Consider the following 21,368-nt stretch of genomic DNA (forward strand, 5'->3'; position numbering starts at 1 on the left):
CAGATCTTGAAGCATAATCCATGAGGAACAAAACTTTTCTAAAGAAAGAAGACATACAGCATTCAGTAGTTTCCTGCAAAACAGCTTTATTATGCGTTCTTGGACACACATCAGTCAAATATGACAGAGTTAGAGGCAGTGGACTGCTGACTGATGTCTTATCTCTCGACAACTTAAGACTGTACATTCCGTTCAGTTAGGATGCAGGTCTGACCTGGGTAGTTTTCTTATCCACCATCAGTGAGTGAGGACCGAGATAAACTTTTTAGCCAGCCATTAATCTGTGCTATGAAGCATCTACCGACATTGCTCGATACTTGTAACAAGGTTTGTAGATGTTAACTGGACCATGGAAGAATGAACTCATCTGACAGAACTCATTTGCGTAGGGAAGGACTTCCTGAACGGATCCCTGAAAACACATGTTTTAAGACCAACAATTCATAAATGGAATCTTATCAAACAAAAACTTCTATCCAGCAAAGGACATCATTCGAACAGAGAGGCATCTCACAAAACAGGACAACACACCCTTTATTTCCCTCAGCTCAGGTTTAGTAGACATTGCAAAAGAACAATGGGCTGATGCACCAAAAGGTTGCCTGAAACATAGGCCATTCCTGTCAGTGGAGGAAAGACAGACTTCCCAACCCTGGAAGGAAGGCATACCTTGAATAACACTGTATTTTGTGCCTAAGCACACACAATAAAGCACCAATCACTTGCCAGCATGTTTCTTGCTAATCTATCCTAACGATGAAAGTAATGACCTCCGTGCGGCACACGGGTGTTGTAAAAGTATAATAAATAATGAGTAACGGTGTCTTTTACCTTGCTAGCTCTGTACCGCGGTGTCCAGATATCTGCTAGATATTTTGGTGGAAACACATCCCAGCTGCACACGTTCCTACACTCAAAAATGTCTGTAACACCAAGGAGAGTGAATGCAGGCATATATTTTAGAAGTTATTAAGGTTAAAGAAAAATCTGTGGCTCCGGGTAGAGAGCTTAACAGATGGATATATTTTGGGTTAAACTCCTGAGTTTTAAGTTGTTTATTGGTATTAGAATTGATAGAAGGTGTTTAAGTTTGTTTTAAGGAGAGTAAAGAGATTATCCAAATCACATGGAGATTTTCATCTATGGTTCGGAACTTAGGGAAAAATTAGTCACTAACTCCAAGTAGAGAGTTATGATGAAATGTCTGTAACACCAAGGAGAGTGAATGCAGGCATATATTTTAGAAGTTATTAAGGTTAAAGAAAAGTCTGTGGCTCCGGGTAGAGAGCTTAGCAGATTGAGATATTTTGGGCTAAAGTCCTTGTTTGATGTGTTGCTTATTGATACTAGAATTGATAAAAGGTATTTGGTTTGTTTTATGAATTACACCGCTAAAGGCCATATGGCTCGTTGATGCCGGCTAGCGAGGGTTTGTGGTTACTTTTGATATATACCACAACGAATTCTCTTAACGTGGGCTCCACGGGAACTTTGGGATAATTTCCCGATATCACAGAGTACAAAAGCCTATCAGGCTCATTGTTTAGCTTACTTCCTTTTTAAAAAAAATGTTTAATATTCATGATGGGTGTGACTTTGAGTTTTATGATTATATTATTACTCTGGGAGAGAGTACAAGATACAAGCTTTTCTGGTTTCAGACTAAGGAACACAGTATTTTGGGAGAAAGATTTTGTCTTTGTGTTTTTAAAACCTGTGATTAGGCTCTGGAAACCTCACAGAGTCATACTGATCAGATTTGATAGAGGTAGACCGCCTGAAAAATTTATTCAAGAGAATCAAACAAAAAGATATCTCGATTCTAAACTTTTGTCTTGAGAGTTATATTTTACAGAGTGTGCCTACTTGGAATCCTGGTCTCAAGGACTTTCAGCTGGGTCCAGTCAGGACACATCCTGCTACAGCATTTGCTTCATTCTTCCTACCCCCTACCCCTAAGGATATCTCAATGCCCATGTACAGCTTGAAGAAGTTATAGAGGAGTCGTCGCCCCAATTCCCTAGACTTTGGGGGGCTGAAAGTGGTTATTCTAAAATTGTTTTTATGAGGTACTTAAAATTGGTTGTAATTTAACAGGGAGGAATTAGCTAGATTGAATTGTACAGTCATAATCTCATTTGGTAACTAAGCTGAAATCATATCTTTGCTTTGGTATAGAATTTATTTGTTAAAAGAGATTAAAAGTACAAGGTTTAGAGCCAGTCCTTCTATTGATGTCATTACAAACTTATGAGTTGATTACACATGTGAGTTAAGGGCCATTCTGTTCTGTGTATTTACAGGTTGTTATTAATGTTCTCAAGGGATGGATAGTACCGGGCATTGTATGTTTAAGTGGGCAATTATATCTTACCAATTGGATCTAAGATTATTGTGTTGTGTGTTCTTTTATGTGAGGGTTTGAGTGTATGAAAGTGTGTGGCTGGGATGTGTTTCCGCCAAGATATCTAGCAGATATCTGGACACCGCGGTACAGAACTAGCAGGGTAAAAGACACCGTTACTCATTATTTACTATTATATTTTTACAACAACACACGGGAGGGAAGTTGGGGGAGTAAAAGAAGAACTTCACACATTTCCTTTTGTATTAGTCACATATCCTTGAATTCACCATCTGGCATAACGGCTATAGCTTGGAATTTCGGGGGAGGATGCCCATCCAGTTTTAGCCTTTCCTGGCATCATCTTGCTTTCAACAGGGCAAATCCACAGGTCTCTGAGACAAAGTTCACCACAGGAAGGGAGGAAGAGGAGGAAGAGGAGGAGAAGGGGAACACTCATTACTACTTATACACCTAACAGAAGATCAGCATACTTCATTAGGGAAGCTTTTCCTTGCAATAGGTGGATATTAGCACAGAGACAACTGGGCAGTGTGCAGAGACTGGGGTGCTCAGCCCTGACAGGGGTGTCTCTATCACACTCCTCCTCTGAAGATTCAGTGATCTATGTGAAGGCATAGATCTATGAGAAGGCAGAGAGATTGTAAGGAGGTCTGGAGGTGGTAGATGACTCCAAGGGAACAGTGTCTTTCAGACACAACCAGGGGAGGTGCAGGCATGAACTCACAAGACCTGCACAAGCTCAAGTCCCAAAATCTCAGCACAGTCTCACCCTAGGCTAGAACCTGTTCCCCGGTAACAGCTGCTGGGTGAGAGGTCGTCAGTTTTCTTCAATGGCATGACGCTGGGCTTTTCAACCACATTACAGGGCAGGTTGCAAGCTCAGGAGCAGTTGGCCAACACAAAGTGGACTCCATGTGTTTAGTGGCTTTTTGGTTTTGTGGTTTGGTTTATATATGAGAGAGAACACGAAATTAGATGGGTAGGGTCTAGGAGGACTTGGGGGGGTGGGAAAGAACATGATAAAAATATACTGTATGAAATTCTCAAAGAATAAGTTTTTTAAAGGGACACACAAGGAGCAAGACATTCTAAAAGCAGCTGGAAGTAGAATGTAGTTTTTTGGAAATAGTACCAAGATAGCTGTTTCTATAGATATTGCTTGATTTTTTTCCCCTTTGTCTTTAAAAAAAAGTTATTTTATGTATTTACATTTCAAATGTTATCCCCTTTCCTGGTTCCCCTCTCCCCTCCCCTTGCTTCTAGGAGGATGCTCCCCTCCCACCCACCCACTCCTACCTCAGGACCCTGGCATTCCCCTACATTGAGGAATTGAGCCTTCACAGGACCAAGGGCTTCTCCTCCTACTGATGCCTGACAAGGCCATCCTCTGCTACATAAGCAGCTAGAGCCATGGGTCTGTCCATGTGTACTCTTTGGTTGGTGGTTTAGTCCCTGGGAGCTCTGGGGGGTCTGGTTGGTTGATATTGTTCTTCTTACAGGGTTGCAAACCCCTCAAAATAACCCTGAGATTCCACTTCACACCAGTCTGAAAGGCTAACATCAAAAACTCAGGTGACAGCAGATGCTGGCAAGGATGTGGAGAAAGAGGAATGCTCCTCCATTGTTGGTGGGATTGTAAGCTGGTTCAATCACTCTGGAAATCAGTCTGGCAGTTACTCAGAAACTTGGACATAGTACTACGTGAGGACTCAGCTAGACTACTTCTGGATATATACCCAAAAGATGTTCCAATATATAACAAGGACACATGCTCTACTATGTTCATAGCAGCTTTATAATAGTCAGAAGCTGGAAAGAACCCAGATGTCCTTCAACAGAGGAATGAATATAGTAAATGTGGTACATCTATACAATGGAGTACTACTTGGCTATTAAAAACAATGACTTCATGAAAGGCAAATGGACGGAACTACAAAATATCCTACGTGAGGTAACCTAGTCACAAAAGAACACACATGGTATGCACTCACTGATAAGTGGATATTAGCATGAAAGCTTGGGTTATCCAAGATGCAATCCACAGACCACAGGAAGCTCAAGAAGAAGACAGACCAAAATGTGGATGCTTTAGTCCTTCTTAGAAGGGGGAACAAAATACTCACAGGAGGAAATACAGGGACAAAGAGTGGAGCAGAGACTGAAGGGAAGGTCATCCAGAGACTGCCCACCTGGGGATCCATCCCATATGCAGCCACCAAACTCAGTCACTATTGCCGATGCCAAGAAGTGCTTGCTGACAGGAGCCTTGTATGGATGTCTCCTGAGGGGCTCAGCCAGAGCCTTACTGACACAGATGAGGATGCTTGCAGCTAACCACCACACTGAGGATGGGGACCCCAGGAGGAGTTAGAGAAAGGACTGAAGGAGCTTCTTGATCTTTTTATATGTAAATGTTGTAGTTCATACCAGCTATGTATATATGTATGTGTGTATAAATGACTGACACTAGCTACGTGTATTGGAACAAGTTAATCTTCTAGACTTCTCTTATCTGCACTATTTACCAGAAAGAATGCTCATGAAGACTGAATCAAAAGTATTTCCTAAGATGTAACTTATGCCAGAACAGCCTATTTCATCGTTATCCACCAAATAATTTGTTATAAGTTAACCTATTGACTTTTTATTATTTATCACTACATTTTCCATTATGGTATTTTGTTTAAAATATCAAAAACGAAGTAATAGTTAATGCTTATTATGCATCAGGAGCCATTCCGGGTACCATTCTGTTTAACTGTGTTTGCGGTTGTTACCCATTTGGTGTTCATGTAACAAAGGAAGAAATGGAGGCAGAGAAAGGTTGAATCTCATGTTCAAGGCAGTACATCCAGAAGAGGGAAGCCAGGCATTCTGACTGCTTAGAGCTATCGAGTTATTATATTGTGTTTCCAGACAAATTCTTCAGTTTTCAACCATTAAGAGGATTACTAAGGGTTTTCAAGTTACAGTGTCCCCTGTACAACCTGTGTTGAAAATCAAAGACTAGGTAACACAATTTACTTACTTGTAGACCATCGAATATAAGATACAAATTAGTTGACAGAAAAAAACTGAGAAAGCCTGCTTCCAGTTTTCTCTGTGGCATACCTTATCAAGGACATTGATTAGAAAACTATAGGAGAGGGGCAGGAAACAATAATTATTTCATTTAAAAATCGTCAAAGGAAATTTGCAATCCTTACTGTTTAGTGAGAGACACACAAGTTCTCGTTGTCTAAAGTTTTTGATGTTCAGCTTTCTGTATCTCTGTCTTGCCAAGTGACGGCCCAGCATAAGACTCTCTGGAATGATGGCACTGTTTTCATTTCATCATTCATTTACAAACACCCAGTGGCCACAGCATTCCAGGCATTGTTCTAGCACTGAGCTGTAGCAGTTAAATTGGAAGGATACACCTGGCATTTTACCGGCCAAGGGGTTCCTAATACTAAAATCGGACAAAGCCGTTGCCAGAAAATATATAAATCAATGCCCTTTTGTAGAAGAAATTCTAAATGGTGGATGTAAAGTTAAGCCCAGGAATATACCTTAAAAGAATAATAGTCTGGTAGGGCTTATAAGGGAGGTGTGTCAAACTTCACAGAACAATGTATTAAGGAGAAGAAAAAAAATTGCTTCAATTAATGGATGAAAAGCGTCTGACGAAACTCACCAAGAGATTATAGAGCCAAAATAGATTAGATAGTTTGGTCCTGGTCGGCCAAGGGAAAGTTTGTGCAACATTGGCTCTTTTGAGACAGGACAGGTTTCTCCCCTACAGTGTAACTTTCTGTGTGGCTATGTTGTGTGTGTGTGTGGATACGTGTGAAGGACAAATGCTAGCGTGCTTTGAGTAGCAAGCTCTCTCTACTTTCTGACTCAGTGCTCATTTCTCCCATTAGGTTTCCTGAAACCCTGAAAGCCTGACACTGGAGCTTAGAGATTGCTACCACCTTTTCTATAGCTCTTGACTCTCTACTGTAATTCTAATATCTATTTTAACACAACCTTAATCATGTATGAGGCCTTTGAAACCAGAGGTAAGAGTTACTACAATATTATTTTTATGGGGAAAATTACTAGGAAAAACATCTTTTAAAACAGTGATTTCTTTTGAAATTTATTTACATATCTTGGATGGAAGTCGTTGATATAGTTTATGTGGTATTCCTGAAAAAGAGAAGGAAATGTCTTAAAGCTGTGAACACTAAGTACATTTCTAACAAGTGTTTTCAAATGCTTCTCCTTCCCAAAGATGCTGTGTACACATCCAGTGTGTCTACGGAACAAAAGTCTTAAATGATTCTATTGCATAACAAATCAGATACAGTATCTTACAAAACTAAATTGTATTCATCTTTGTGTTCTTCTTTTAAAGATTTGTTTATTTTTTGTTATGTGTATATTCCTGTGCACACCTGTGGGTGCAGGTGTCCCTGAACGAGGATGTTGGATGCCCTGAGGCTGGATGTTGAGGCTGGGTGTTGGGTCTACTTACAGGTGGATGGGGGCCAGAATCAACCTTGGGTCCTCTACGAGAGCTGTACATACTCCTAACCTCTGAGCCACCTCCCTAGGCCCCTTTTCTTATATCTATACCTTGGTTAGTGCTAATAAGCTAATTAGAGTCTTAAAGACACCTCTACTTCTCTATCAGAATGTACGCACCTTTCAAGTCAGAAGCCAAAAGCCGGTTCCTAAGACTGGAAGCATCTTCATAGACATCGTAGTTGTCAAAATAAAATTTTTCTCTTCTTGAAATGTAAGTCGATTTCGATGCACTGTTGTTCTGACCAGAGACTTTCTCGCTTAAATTTATGTAGTCTCGCTGAAGAGTCCGCATCTCAAATTCCAGGGTGTTCCTCTCGTTTTCTATGCTTCTCACGTAGTTTTCCAAAAGTACCTTGTCTTCCGTGAGCCGACTGATGCTGTTTTCGAACTTGGTGTTTTCTTGACTGTGTTTCTTTAGCTCTTCTTTCAGAATCTGGTTATCCGCCTTAATCTCCATGACCATTTTGGACAACACCTCACATTCCTTGCTGATTTCTGCCAGGTTGTTCTTGTAAATGCTCGTCTCTGACTTGGCGCTTTTGATATCTTTCAGGAACTTCTCTTCCACGGCAGACCGGTAGGTCTGAATCTCCACGAGTTCTCGTTCCAACATCTGTCTGGCAGAAGCGGACTCTTGTAATGTTGCCTCCAGTCTCAGCTTCTCTGCCTTAGCTGCGTCCAGTATGTGAAGAAGCGACTCCTGCTCGGCGTGGGCCAGCTCCTCCTTCTCTTTTAGCTGCAGGATTTCCAGCTTGCTCTCTTTCAGGTCACCCTCCAGCGTGCCCTTGTCTTTCAGGAGTTGGTACATGTCTTTCTCCAGCATTTCCCTCTCATCTCGTGTCAGCAGCATGCTAGTCTTCATTGCTTCTATTTCTATAGTCATCCTACCGTTTTCGTTTTGCAGAGCGGCCATGTCACTTTGGGTCCTGTGCTCCTTGCCCTTCAGGTGGTCGATTGTTTCCAGCATCTGTTGCTTTTCCAGAGACAGTTGGCTGTTTTTCTCCTCTAGCATTTTGTGTTGGCCTTGGAGGACATTGTAGGTGCTGATGAGTGTCTTCAGTTCCCTGAGGCAGTCTTTGTTCTCTTCCTCCGCTTTGGTTAACTGGGACTGAAGAGAGCTCTTTTCTTCGGTCAGAGACTTCAATTGCTTTTCGTGGGTTTCCGCCTTCTGGATCAGGGATTGCGCCGTGAACACGAGGGGCTTCATTTTGGTCCTAAGGGCCAGGTTTTCATTCTCAAGTTCTGTCATCTTTTTCTGATACTGCAAGGATTCTTTGAGGTAATTCTGTAGGTACTGGATTTTGGCAACACACTGCTCAGGGACACACTTGTCTTTGGGTGTCTTCTCATTTTCAAACGTTACTGGTTCTTGGCTGATGATGAACGCTTGGCCTTCTTTGTCTTTTATTTTGTGCTTCCCTGGGTCCAGGACGGACAGAGTGTGCCTCGGAGCTCGGGAGTGAAATTTTAAATCTATAATATTCTTGCTGGTGATAGGGATGTCTTTATTTTTCTCACTCTTTTTCCCCCGGCATATTTCACTTCTAGATAATTTTTTACATTTCCTACAAAAATTCACGTGTAATTTTGACACTGTGTCCCTGAGTGGGAGTAGTTTGCTCACCAATGCCTCTAATTCAGAAATCCTCTTCGATTTGCTGTCTTCACTTAAGTTACCTTTTGTGTTTTCTTCCGGAATAAAACTAAGCTTGGCACTACAAATGGGGAATAGCTCATGTTTATGGTGACTGTGAGTCCTTCCATCCATCTGGAAATTGTGAAGTTCATTCGTAAGAGCCAGTTCCTGGTCGTTTGACTTCTGAAGCTCTTCTTTCATGTGCTTAATAGAGTGGCAAATGTCGTCTAAGTTTTCACAGAACTCATGCTTCAGGAAAGGGACGGTGGTAGTGGATTTATCCAGAATCATGGGAGCAGCTTGAGGTACTGCAGTCTGAGGAGGCAGAGGTAGAAACTGATAAAAATGGAAGCCCTTTCTGGTATGGGGCTGCTCTGAAGTGTTCACAGCTTTGCTGGGAGGTGAGTTACCTGCTGTAGTTCTCAGGCTCTCCACAGCTACCACGTCCTTGACCTGTGTCTGGGGTGGAATGTTTATGCTTTGAGAGAGATCAGTGCCACTGTTACTACTGAAGTTCTCTTCCATTGAATGGAGAGTCTTGGGGTTCTCGAAATGATTACTTTTCTTGGTACAAAGTATTTCTTCTTGTGTCTTGTTAGGCTGGCAGCAATAGAAAGCATGCTGTAAATATATTGTCATTTCCCACATGACCAAGAGATTAAGAAAATTTGTGGAAGATTTATGTGTACAACCATATTGATTATTTTACCTGCTAATCAGAAAAGTCTGTGAGTGTATCCCTATCTGTTTGTTTAACTGAGTGTCCTGGCTGGTTCTGTATGTCAACTTGACATAAGCTGGAGTTATCACAGAGAAAGGAGCCTCCCTTGAGGAAATGCCTCCATGAGACCCAGCTGTAAGGCATTTTCTCAATTAGTGATCAAGGGGGTGGGGGGTCCATCCCATTGTGGGTGGTGCCATCCCTGGGTTGGTGGTCTTGGTTTCTATAAGAGAGCAAGCTGAGCAAGCCAGGGGAAGCAGGCCAGTGGGTAACATCCCTCCATGGCCTCTGCATCAGCTCTTGCTTCCTGGCCTGCTTGAGCTCCAGTCCTGACTTCCTTTGGTGATGAACAGCACTGTGGAAGTGTAAGCTGAGTAAACCCTCCCTAACTTGCTTCTTCGCCGGGGTGTTTTGTGCAGGAATAGATACCCTGACTAAGACACTGGGCATGAACAAACTAACACCAAATGCCTTGAGATCCACAACAGAGTGCTTCAGGGCTGCCTTCCTCCTTAGAGGATGAGACATATTGGCCAACTTCTCAGTTTCAGAGGCAGAAACGTAGTAAATGTGTTTGCTATAAGAGATCCTCCTACATAGATAGGCCATGTGGGAATTCAAGAAACATGAGTGTTTCCACTAAGGGGCTAGTTGTTAGCCCTGGCTTTCAAACTCCTGCTTTCAAAAGGGGGATTCTAGGACCGCAAGCATCCTGGAAACATAATTTCCTAGTCGGCAGGGACAATATCGGTCACTCTCGTTTGGAGCTTTTCTGTAGTTTTCATCCTTGGTTTGTCAATCTCCCCTGGACAGGTAGGCTAACCAAAGTGCTTCGAACTTGCTTGGGTATTTTCAGCATCTAGATGAAGTGAAATGCCTCTTCCACCCTCTTAAAGGGGCAGTCAAATTCTACAGAACAGAGATCAACATACTTCTTTTAAGCTTCTCAGGACAGATATCTCCTTATCTTCATCTCTAATGCTCCCTTGTTCCTTTTTGTGAGGGATAGATAGATAGATAGATGATGGAATGTGTATATATATATGTGTGTGTATATATATATATACATATATATATATGATAGATAGATGATAGATGGATGATAGAGACAGACAGACAGATAGAGGTGAGAACCAGTTGTAGGGATACTTCTTAAATACTGGAAGGAGGAATGAGTTATTGGAAACATACCAAATCCTTTTCAGGATGCATGCTGAATATTAGATTTTTTTCTGAGTTAAGTTGTGGGTTTTCCACTTCAACAATACTTTTGTTCAATATTTCACTGATTTCAGACTGTACCTTTAAAAGATAAATTGAGAATGTTAGAATTTGAATTACGATTTGGGAATGTGTGTGTGCAGAAGCACATCATTGAAGGATATTTTCACACTTCCTGAACGTAAGAAGTTCTTTGCCATTAAGGGAACAGGTCAAACTTATTTATTGTAAGCACTGTCATTAAAGGACTCTTAAGAGAAGATTGTGTTTGTGATAAAATCAGAAGCTTCTGGTAAAATATTAAAAATTTATGAACTTATGTTAGTAATTTTAGAGACATTACTTTTTTACATTGTGGAGTAAATAAGACATCTTTGACATCTATTACAGAAGCAACGCATTTGCAGTTGCAGCACTTGCTACAGAGTTCATCTTCTACTTCCTGTATTGCGCTCAGTACAAGGACACTGGGTCAGAGCTGATGCCAGGCCATTAGGGACCGCGTTTGTGGTACACCTGCTGTGCACGCGCTCTTACGCTCCCTCTCACTCTCTGGATGTGGTCTGTGAGCCTGTGGTGTGGTGACACCAGTTCTGCCTTTAGCTGCAAGCGTGGGTCTGTGACTCAGCAGTGATTCTCTCTCTAGAGCGGGATGGTCGTGAATTATTTCTGAACCCATCTGTGGCACTCAGAGTCCCAGCAAGCGACCTTAGCATCGCCAGCTTTCAGAACAAAGTTCTCTCTCTTCCTCCCCCTGCTTTTCCTCCCCCCTCCCTTCCGTTTCCCCTCCTTCTCCAGACTTGAGTTTAGAAGGATTTGGAGCGTCTTCCAAGCCCTTCCCAAGACCTGGGATCTGACAACCCCTCATTCTGGAAAGCAGATCAGCGTGTGGCTGGGGCTTGCTCCTGAACGCTAAAGCCTTGATCATCTGAATCTGCCACCAGAAGGGGGCTGTTCCTAGGATCTTCAGTGACTTGAGGTGATGCAGTACAACCTCCCCACCCCGACCACTTTTGGGTTACAGTTTAAATCTAACGGAGAGAGTTTCTCTTTGTAGACCGTATGCAGGAAGGACTACTTGTTTATTTGCAGTGAGAGGATCAAGCCCAAGTCTCTGCACGTCCTAGCCGGATGCTCACTGAGCCACATCTGCCCCAGGCAGCCTTTTCTTTCCGCCTCACAGCCAAAAGGATAGGAAAATGCAGGTTACACCAAATAAAATTTCACCTGAAGCACATGGTCACCTCTGGTGTATTAAACTCCGACTCCACCTAACAACTGGCCACTGATAGGTTTAGAAGGTGGGTCGGTACCTGAACTAGGAGATTCGCTACACATGGACTACATCAATCATACCATGCTGACGTTCTGTAGAGTCTGCATTCGCAGAGCCTGAAACGACTCCAGCTGATGCTGCAGGACCTAGAATGAGAGTTAGCGACGCGTCAAATGGAACACTTCCAGGTGGCCGGACGCTTTTCAAAGGCCAGGATTAAAACAAACAAGCAAACAAGTGTGGCTTGTTTCCAAAAAAGGATCACATGACTCAGCTAACTCTCCCTTAGCGGGGCTGCTGACTCTGTGTATGCTCATAGACAGTTTGGAGACCGGGATTGTCTGGAATCGATGTGCGTGCACATGGATTTATTTTTGTGAGAATAGCGTGGGAAACCCAGGATTCATTCGGGAAGCGTTTTGCACATAATTAAATGAAACAGACTCACTTTCAATGCTGATTGTGGTTGGATTTGATTTTCTGGTTCTGATGCACAGCCATATTCTAAAGAGAAAAATGAACATGCGTCATCGAGTCCTAAATTTATCTTTGTACTTTTGCTCTCTGAGCGGGGTTTCTCTGTGTATTCCTGGCTGTCCTGGAACTCACGCTGTAGACCAGGCTGACCTCATCCACCTGCCTCTGCCTCCTGAGTGCTGGGATTAATGGCGTGTATCACCACTCCTCAGCTAATTTTCAATTTTATTTTGCAGAAGCTGCTACAGAGAGTGCACTCTTAACCCAGACAGTGAGAGCGAGAGATAACGAGAAGGGTTGTCACTTACATTATCCTAGTCACACATTCAATTTAAGGACAGCTCTCACCTTAAGAGGTACCTACCTGCGGGGACAGGGGGATGATGGAGCTAGTAAATGTGCTAGCTACTGGGCCAGACAGTCTGAGTACTGGAACCAGTGTAATGATGCAAGGGGAGAAGTGGCCTCTGCTTTTCAGAGTTGCACCATGGCATGAGTGGGTGCTGCCTTCCACCGTTTATTATGTAAAAAGAACTTAGATGTGTATGTTTGCGGGCATTGGTGCACATGTGCCATTGTGTCTGTGTGTGCTGTGTGTGTCTCTGTGTGTGTCAGAAGAAAACTTTCTACCATGTGGGTCCTGAGGATTAAACTCAGTCTGTCAGGCTTGGCAGCAAACGCCTGTACCCACTGAGCATCTCAGCAGCCCAAAATAATTTTTATTTTGAGACAGGATCTACAATTATGTAACCTAGGCTGGCTTGAAATTTACTATGTAGACCAGGCTGGTCTTGAACTAAAAGAGATCCACCTACTTCTGCCTTCTGTATGCTGGGATTAAAGGCAAGGGTAACCACACCTTGATATGTGTGTGTGTGTGTGTGTGTGTGTGAGTGTGTGTGTGTGGTGTGTATGTTATATGTGTATGTATATGTCTGTGAAAGTATGTAGATTTTTATGTGTGTATAGATAAGTGTGTGTGTATATGTTTGGTGTTTTGCAAAATTAAAACATTTATAAAAAAATTTACATAAGGTTATAGCAATGCTTTTATTTTGTAAGGAACCATTTTGCTTCTGAGTTATAGACTTTCCCCTTTTGTTAAAAAAAATAAAAGTGAACAAGTAATTCCTGTACCATGAAAGGTTTTTGGTCGGTGGATGGTGTAGGCCTTGTTATTTTGGGGGAATTGCCATGAGATGCTCTCCCTGACTCATGGAAACAAGATGCATTCACAGTGCATCACACTCGCCTCTTGTGCTCTCAAGCAAAGCTAGATAAAGAACAACTTGCATGCTCTCTTGGGGATAGTCTGTACACACAGCCCTTTGGATACAGAGTTGGCACACTTCCTTATCAAAGGTAGAGTCTTCGCAGCCTGCATTAAACTTATCTCCTCTTGTGGGAAGACCTTTCCCATTGGAGAGTCAGTGTCCTGTGTTCCTTTGTGCTGCTCAAATGGGCGTGCCCTATGATACCTAACCAATCTCGACACACCCATACCCATCTCTGTCCCCTCAAGACAGAGCATGGGGGGGGGGGGCTTGCTGCGCCAGCACAAGAGAACCGCAAGCAGTCCACTGATCTACTGTGGTTAGAGAGAGAGGCCTGCTGCCAGGGCAGAGGGGGCTGAGAGTCAGTGCTGCTGCTGATCTCGTTCACTTAGATTAGTCACTAAAGCCTTTCTCCTCCTGCTCAGTGGTTGATTATTGTATTTCCTCAGTTACTCCAAAATCCGCACATCGTGAACAGAGCTCCTCAGACTCCTCAGGATGTGAGACAGTGGGTGTCACAGGCATGGCATCCTCTCGGAGGTTGTTTATAGACCTACAGCAGAGGACAGATTATGTGGTATTTGTCCATGGGTTAGGTAGGTAACTTCCTTGCTTTAAAAGTTTTTAAATTAAGAAGTAAACACTTCTTAGCTTCCAGGGTGAAATGTGAATTATGATGGGATGTTCCTTTAGGCTGATAACATCTGTCCTCAGAGTTGGACTTGGGCTAAGTCTCCAGATCCTCTCTCCTGCTTTAGTGACCCATCAGATGGTGCAGACAGTGCTGGCCAAGTGTGGACACCTCCTTTGCCCTGTCCGTCCTCATCTCTGACGAGGCGACATTCGTCCAGAATGTGGATGCGCAGCCAGTGAAGAACCCTACCTTCCGTTGCAGCACACGGACAGAGAGCCTCTTGGATATTGTGCTTTTCTGACTCTCACAGGGAAACTGAGACCACGGTAGGAGCAAGTTTCACAGATTTTTAGACTCTAAACAAACCTATTATATGTAGGTTGATGTCTATACATAGGGGCTGGCACAAGTTAGGTTAAGGCCATGTTTGGACAGTAAAAATATAAGGTGGGAGAGAAGGGGAAAGAGGAAGAGAATCAAGATGGGGACAGAGAAGGACGACCCAAATCCGGGTGATCTTGGATTGCCAAGATAGTTATGTATATTTCTTAAGGGATGGATTTCTGTAGGCAAATTTATCTTATGTAGGTGGGTGGTTTATATCATTATCAATTGGTTGTGAGTTGATTGTGTGGCTGTATTATGGATTGAGAATTTAACATATAGATCTGATTGTTGGATTACAGTTTGTTGAGTCTTGATGTTACCAGGTAGCTGGAACCAGAGAGTTCATGGTTAATAGAGAGCCACCAGGAGAGATAAATTATGGTTAGCTCCATATGGCCACGGAACTAACACTAGGGACCAGCGTGGCACCTTGCAGCTCATGGATCCCCTGGGTCTGAGAGTACTTCGGGGCAGCCTGGAGCCGCTGAGATAAGATACCCACAGTGCCATGTGGCCCTATGGAGAGTGCAAGATACCCACAGTGCTGTGTGGCTCCACGGGTGACGGCGCCAGCGCCAGTGCAGGATAAAAAGGTTCCACCGGTTTTTTATTATTTACTGCAACAATTATGTACTCATAGGGGTCATGGAAAAAACAAACAAACAAACAAGCAAACAACAACAACAACAACAACAAAAACCCACCTAGAATCCTGCTATAAAGAACTGTTAATTTTAGATAACCCTTCAGTGCTCTCTCTCTCTCTCTCCCTGACACACACACACACACACACACACACACACACACACACACGCACACATAAAGCATGAATGATGTTGGAACATAGAGGATATAAGGGATGGGACCTCACTCATACACAATGATGAAAGAAATGTAAACTAGCATGCCTGTTACAGAAAATAGTATGGGGTAGGTTAAACCATTAAATTTAATCCATTAGAAGTAACTACCTCAAATACCTGGTAATCTCACTGCAGGTACACACCCAAGGGGAATGAAACTAGGATGTTCAAGAGGCATTTTCACCTGCAAGTTTATTGAGGCACCATTTACAACAACGAAGGGAGCTAATCAACCTTAGTGCCTACCACCTGACCACTGAAAAATGTGAGGTGCATACACAATGAGCCAAGACAGAAAATGCAATTTTATCCTTTAAAAATTCTGTGTGTGGGTGTTTTGCTTGCATGTGTGTCTGTGCACATGTGACAATGGGTCGTTGGTTACTGCGGTCTGGCAAAGGGTCTGAAGGACAGAAAGGGTGGTTAGTAGGTAGTTAGTAGGGGTGGTTATAATTGATAACAATTATATCAAAACGGTGAAGAATTGGATATCAAAAATTTCAAAATACTGGCGAAGAATTTGAAAGTTCATGACAAAAAAATGAGAAACAGCTGATGGGTTAGACACATCATTATCTTGACATAATCATTACATTATATTCACATGTACTTAAAGATTTCAATGTATATATATTTATATACACATATGTGTATATTACATATATGTATATGAGTGTAAATATTTAAATATGAGTGTTATACATTATATATGTATGTGTATAATTAGTATATGTCAGTCAAAATGACAATATATTAAGAAATATACCATGGAAGGGATTAAGAGCTTAAAAACATACATTTCCACTGTATTCTGAGTTGATTTACTCCTTTCCAAAAAGATGAGAAAAGTAGCCTATTTGCTTTCACACGTACTATCTAGCTCTATTTGCTACTAAGATTACTTCCATGCCCGAGTTTTATGAATCTCAAATTCTGTTCTGTAGCTGTAGTTCTCTCGAAGCTCTGTATCAAACCCAATAGTATCATGTTTGAGTAATGTAATCTATATAGTAAACTGCATATACTAAAGGGGAAGAGTAAACAATAGGCTCTTGAGACAGAACAATGGGATTTATATATATTGCTTCTCTACACATTTCCTGTCCATCTCTTCAGTTTTGATCATAGTATAATTCCTTGGTTTCTTGTCACACAAATATCTATTTAAACGTGACAACTCTGTTTACAAGTGCTATTTTCTTTGACATAATATAGATGATTCATTTTTAAAAATCTTAATGTGTACAGGTACTTTGCCTGCATAGATGTCTGAAGTGGAAACAAGAGTTCTTTGGAGAACTTCGGTTGTGTTGGATGGTGTTTTGCTGGGGCAAACACATGAAGAAATGTTTTCCTGAAGTGAATACAGGTGGAGGACTAAGGCAGACTTGTGAAGGAACATCTCACAGAAGCAGACACAGGAGATTTCTGCTAAAGCAAGCACATGAAAGGACATGTGATGAAGGATTCTTTGCTAACAATATGCATGTATTGGTTCATCTTACATTGTGTAGTTGAGCTCCATTTGTCAGGATTCCGCAGACGTGGGCTGATTGGATGCACATGGTGATTCAAGAGCAGGGCCGAGACAAGGCGTGTGGAGGACACTTGATGTTTGGAGGGTATAAACAGGACGCAACAGAATGACTGAGACAGAGCTTGACCTGCTGGTACAACCAGCTGTGCAGTGCTTGTGGGTCTTGAGCCTTCGCTGATCTTCGCTTTCCTAAGAAGCACAGCTGAACTTCTCCTGGCATTCCTGCTCCCTCCTGCTGAGTTGAGGCTGAGGCTGAGGCTGAGGCCTGGCTGTCTCTGCTAGGTCATGTCACCACTGTTGCTAACCCGACTCTACCAAGCTGGACTGCTGGTGTATCCATGAAGTGTTTGTGAGTGGATTGAGCTACCATTGCTCACTAACCAGTGAACCAAACTGCGGATTTCCAGACAACATATTGGGGAGTTGCTTCAAAGAACCATTTCTAAACAGGTCCACTTCCCTGATATCCTTTCCCACTACCTCTAGTGGTGGTGGGCTAGAGGGGAAGTTAAAGCATTTAAGAACCAATCATTAAAAGTAGGATTTGAAAAAATTAAAGTATGTGGTTGGTATTCCAGGTAAGAAGAAGGGTTAGATTCCCTGAGTTATAGATGGTTGCCCACCACCATGTGGGTGTTAGGAATAGAACCCACGTGTCCTTTGGAAGAGTAGCCAGTGCTCTTAACTGCTGAGGTGCCTCTCCAGCCCCTGTAGATGATGTCTTATGCTATCCTTTCCTGAAGCACAGAGATATATTTCTTCTGAGTTATCGATTCATGGACAGGATAGAAATTGGTGCAGGGGGGAAAACTTTTGGAAGTATGCAGAAAGCCTTTGTTGTGGGAGGTGGTGGAGGTGATCATATTGTTTATATTTTAAGAGAAGAGGAAAAAACACTATTAGACATCTCAAGCTGACATTGTCTATCAGAGATGTCAAGTGCTCCATTGGATATGCCATTTATGGATGGCAATGAGTGCAATGGACAATGTGGGTGTTGCCACGTAGATAAGGGCATTTTCCAGGGGAGAGCCCGATGAAGCACAGGTAAAATGGCTTCCAGGGAAGATGTGATGAAGAGATTTGCAGCCCCCGAGTGTGGGCAACTTTTTTCAACTTTCATCGTGCAATGGAAGAGGAGTAATAGTAGAATAGTGTTCATGCTAGAATATACTTTCCAAAAGAAATTTTTAATGTTTAAAATTACATTTACTCACTCTCTCTCTCTCTCTCTCTCTCTCTCTCTCTCTCTAAGGCATTACATTAAGTCACATGACACTGTATGATTCTGGAATTGGTAGGGGAATGAACAGAGATCCACAGGAGACAACCCAGAATCACAGCTTAGCATTTACTAAGTTTTTACTAAACCCATGATATTGGGAGGCGTTAGAGAGAGTGAAGCATACGGCCCGACCCCCCAAAGAATCTTATTATCTATTGAGCATGGAAGACACAGTGTTCATATCTATTTCATGGTCAAGTGTTGAAATGAAAAAGACTGAATTTTCAATGGGATGACCTTTTTATAATGCAGGAAAAGGGAGTTTATTCCCAAGCTTGCAGAAAAATATGTCATATTCTGTCTGTGCAGAAAGTGTTAAGTGTATGCCTGTGACTGAGGCTAAAGGGAAGCATGGAGATTTAAAAAGTGAAAAGTTAAACTGGTTCTTGAGTGCAAACACTAACTTTGCTGACAGGCCTAGTGACATCTACTGCGTAGGTTACAGTGGGTTACAGTGTACTTTGCCAGAGAAGTTAGGATTTCAGCCATGGAATCAGGATGCCTGGACATTGAGTTCTGGCTTTCTAACATCCTGTGATGGGTAATTCAAAGCGTGTATCACCCTTAGTAGGGCACACGGCATGAAGTAAATACCCAACCAACATGCGTTTGTGATAACAGTTTTAGTCCATAGGCAAGGAGGCCGCTCAGAACTTCCCAGCGCTTCTCTCTCTACCCAGAACAGAACCCCAAATTTTTGCTGGGAGTTAAACTTTCTTCTCTCCTACCCCACTCTCACCTTCTCCTGCCGCCGCCTCCTCATTCATTCTGCCTCATCCACAGGAGGAGCCAGCCTCACTCCCACCTCAGACCCCAGGCTGTTGCTGGTCTTGATGCCTGAAATGTTTCTTTCTAGAACTTTTTGTGATTTCTTCTTGAACTCCTTTGGTCTTTGCTCAGACGGGACCTGCTAAATGGAGCCCTCTCCTGTCACCTTCTCCCTTTAAAACAGAAGAATCCTCACCCACCCGTAACACTCCGGATACTTCTGCCTTCTCTCATAGGAATTGCTGCTACTTCATAAACAGTGTCTGCTCTCCCACCGACAGATAAGCGGAGTGAGAGCTTGTATACATCGTCTTGGAGCCTGTCTTAGTTTCTTCTCTGTTCTACTATAAAATACTCTGACAAAAAGAAACCTGAGTGGGAAAGGGTTTGCTTCAGCATTATAACTCAAGGGTATAGGCTATCATTTCAGGGCGAGTCACAGTGGGACAGACAGCTGAGTTGCATCCACAGTAAGTAAACAGAGAGTAAAGGATGAATTCCTGCTTGTGCTGGAATTCCTTTGTCCATTTAAGCTGTCTACCACATAGCCAAGGGGTACCACTCACAGTATGTGGCTCTTTCCACCTCAGCCACTGATATCCCTATAGCCAGGCCCAGAGGTTCATTACCCAGGGGATTCTAGACTCTGTCAAGTTGACAACTAGCATTGATAATCACAGAGCCCAACACCTAGAACAGGGCCGGGTTCTTCAGAACGCTTGGCAATTGAGCAAATGGATGGAGGGTCAGAAGCAGAACAGGAGGACCAGAACCAACCTATTGGCCATGCTGAAGTTCATGACCACTCATTCTGACAGGTTATGGTTAGTTATGTTAACTAATTGCTCTAACTAACTATTCTTATTTGCCTCAGTCAAGCTATTGAGTACCTCAGGATTTTGGGTGTCAATCCTCTATTGTGTTTGAGGTAAACTCTCTTATTTACTGCATGAAGCTAAGTGGCTCACGGCTTCTCAGGATTCTTCTGTCTCCACTGAGCCTGACCTTTACAGGGGACTTGAGCTGATGTTTGCCCAGTAAGAGCTTCACTCATCTCCTCAGCCTCTAAGTCTAAACACGTGCCCTTGCCGGTATCGGGGCGACTCCATCTCTTCTGACCTTTGTTGAGCTCCGAGGTAAATACCAGCCTAATTTAATGTCTTCAACCATCTGGGATGGTGTTTTGTCTCCTTCACCTCTCTTTGCTCAGGGAGGACTACAGGTCTTCATGCCTGGCGACAGAGGAATGCAGAAAGCACTGGTCCAGTCTTCCTCCAAGTTCTCCGTCCTGAGTCAGTTTGATCAGTCGAGCTGTGGCTTGGATTGGCCAAGGTGTGGAAAGAACCCTGTCCGAAGCTCGGGCCTCTGATCCATCATGTCTCTCTGCCGCACCCGGGGAGCCCACAACTGAGGTCCTACCCATCAACCTAAAAGCCCCCTTTGTTCCTGAGTCCTGGCTCCTTCCCTTAATGTCCTACTGTGCACCCATGTGAGGGGGGTGCTGTCACTTCGGGCTTCTCTCCAGAAAGTGAGATCCCAGTGTCAGTGTTCTGTGGTCCCTTAGTTATTCTACACATATGGATCTTGGTTTATTGGAACCTGTGGCTGTTTGGATTCTTTCAAATTTCCTCTCCAGGCTATAGCTCATTTCCCACAGCTATTTGTTAAAAAACGTAGATTTTGTTAGAAAACGCACGCATCTTTTCAATATCTGATCAAAACCGAAACGCAGCCCAACCCAAACTAAAACGACAACAAACCCCCAACTTCCTTTGGGGAAACCCAGCATTTTACCTGGTTCGCTGCCCCCGCTTTCCTTTACCCCCTCTGAGGCATTCAGGATCTTGGATGCTGAAAGGAGAATGGAGTCGACATCATCTTCTTCCACGAGGTGCTTTTCTGGAACAGAGCCGAGCACAGCTTTTGGCGAAGAGCTGGAAGGTAGCCTGGGAAGGTGAGAAAGCGAGGCACGGAGATTCGGATTGCCCAAGTCCTCGGCGGCCACCGGAGGGCGCGCTGGGGCCAGATAGAGATGTTGACTCTGCAAGTAGGGCTGGAGGCGGTAGCCCGCCAGGGGGCAGGCGGGTGCTTTCTCACTGAGCAGAGGATTTGAGGTCCGGAAGATCCTCACACCAGACCCACCCGGAAAACTCCGGAGACTTTGGGATGAAGGGACCCTGGTGGGGCTCCACTATCCTTCATTTCCCAGAGCTCCCCCCACCCCTCCTAGAGGACAGCCTCCTGGATCGTTCTTACCCGGGCTCATTTCTGTCGCTTAAGATCTCTTTACCAACTGTCTGGTCCCAAGCATTCAGCTCTGCGGCTTCTAGCCTCAGCATCCCGTTGCCTAGTAACAGAGGTCGGGAA

General features: G+C 43.3%; 1 protein-coding gene across 2 annotated transcripts; it reads right to left on the reverse strand.

Moving 5' to 3' along the window:
- Window positions 1-66: 66 nt before the first annotated feature.
- Window positions 67-21,368, reverse strand: Ccdc110 (coiled-coil domain containing 110). Of its 2 annotated transcripts, none has more exons than XM_039094895.2 (7): window positions 21,258-21,367; window positions 20,796-20,947; window positions 12,225-12,280; window positions 11,857-11,922; window positions 10,471-10,581; window positions 7,040-9,158; window positions 67-412 (listed from the first exon to the last, which is right to left on the reverse strand). In XM_039094895.2, the coding sequence occupies exons 1-7, from the start codon at window positions 21,338-21,340 to the stop codon at window positions 378-380; spliced, it is 2,622 nt and encodes an 873-aa protein (XP_038950823.1). In that variant the 5' UTR covers window positions 21,341-21,367; the 3' UTR covers window positions 67-377. The 2 variants fall into 2 exon arrangements, with proteins under 2 accessions (XP_038950823.1, XP_038950822.1); XM_039094894.2 differs by lacking the exon at window positions 67-412 and adding an exon at window positions 6,479-6,541 and having other exon boundaries at window positions 21,258-21,368.

The sequence above is a fragment of the Rattus norvegicus genome, chromosome 16, assembly GCF_036323735.1.
Source record: "Rattus norvegicus strain BN/NHsdMcwi chromosome 16, GRCr8, whole genome shotgun sequence".
In the NCBI taxonomy this organism is placed as follows: domain Eukaryota; kingdom Metazoa; phylum Chordata; class Mammalia; order Rodentia; family Muridae; genus Rattus; species Rattus norvegicus.

Coding starts and splice junctions, on each gene's coding strand:
- Ccdc110 (XM_039094894.2), bottom strand. CDS start 21,340: ATGCTGAGGCTAGAAGCCGCAGAGCTGAATGCTTGGGACCAGACAGTT. Junction 20,948..21,257: donor AGCGACAGAAATGAGCCCGG/GTAAGAACGATC, acceptor TCACCTTCCCAG/GCTACCTTCCAGCTCTTCGC. Junction 9,159..10,470: donor TGCATCCTGAAAAGGATTTG/GTATGTTTCCAA, acceptor TATTGCTGCCAG/CCTAACAAGACACAAGAAGA.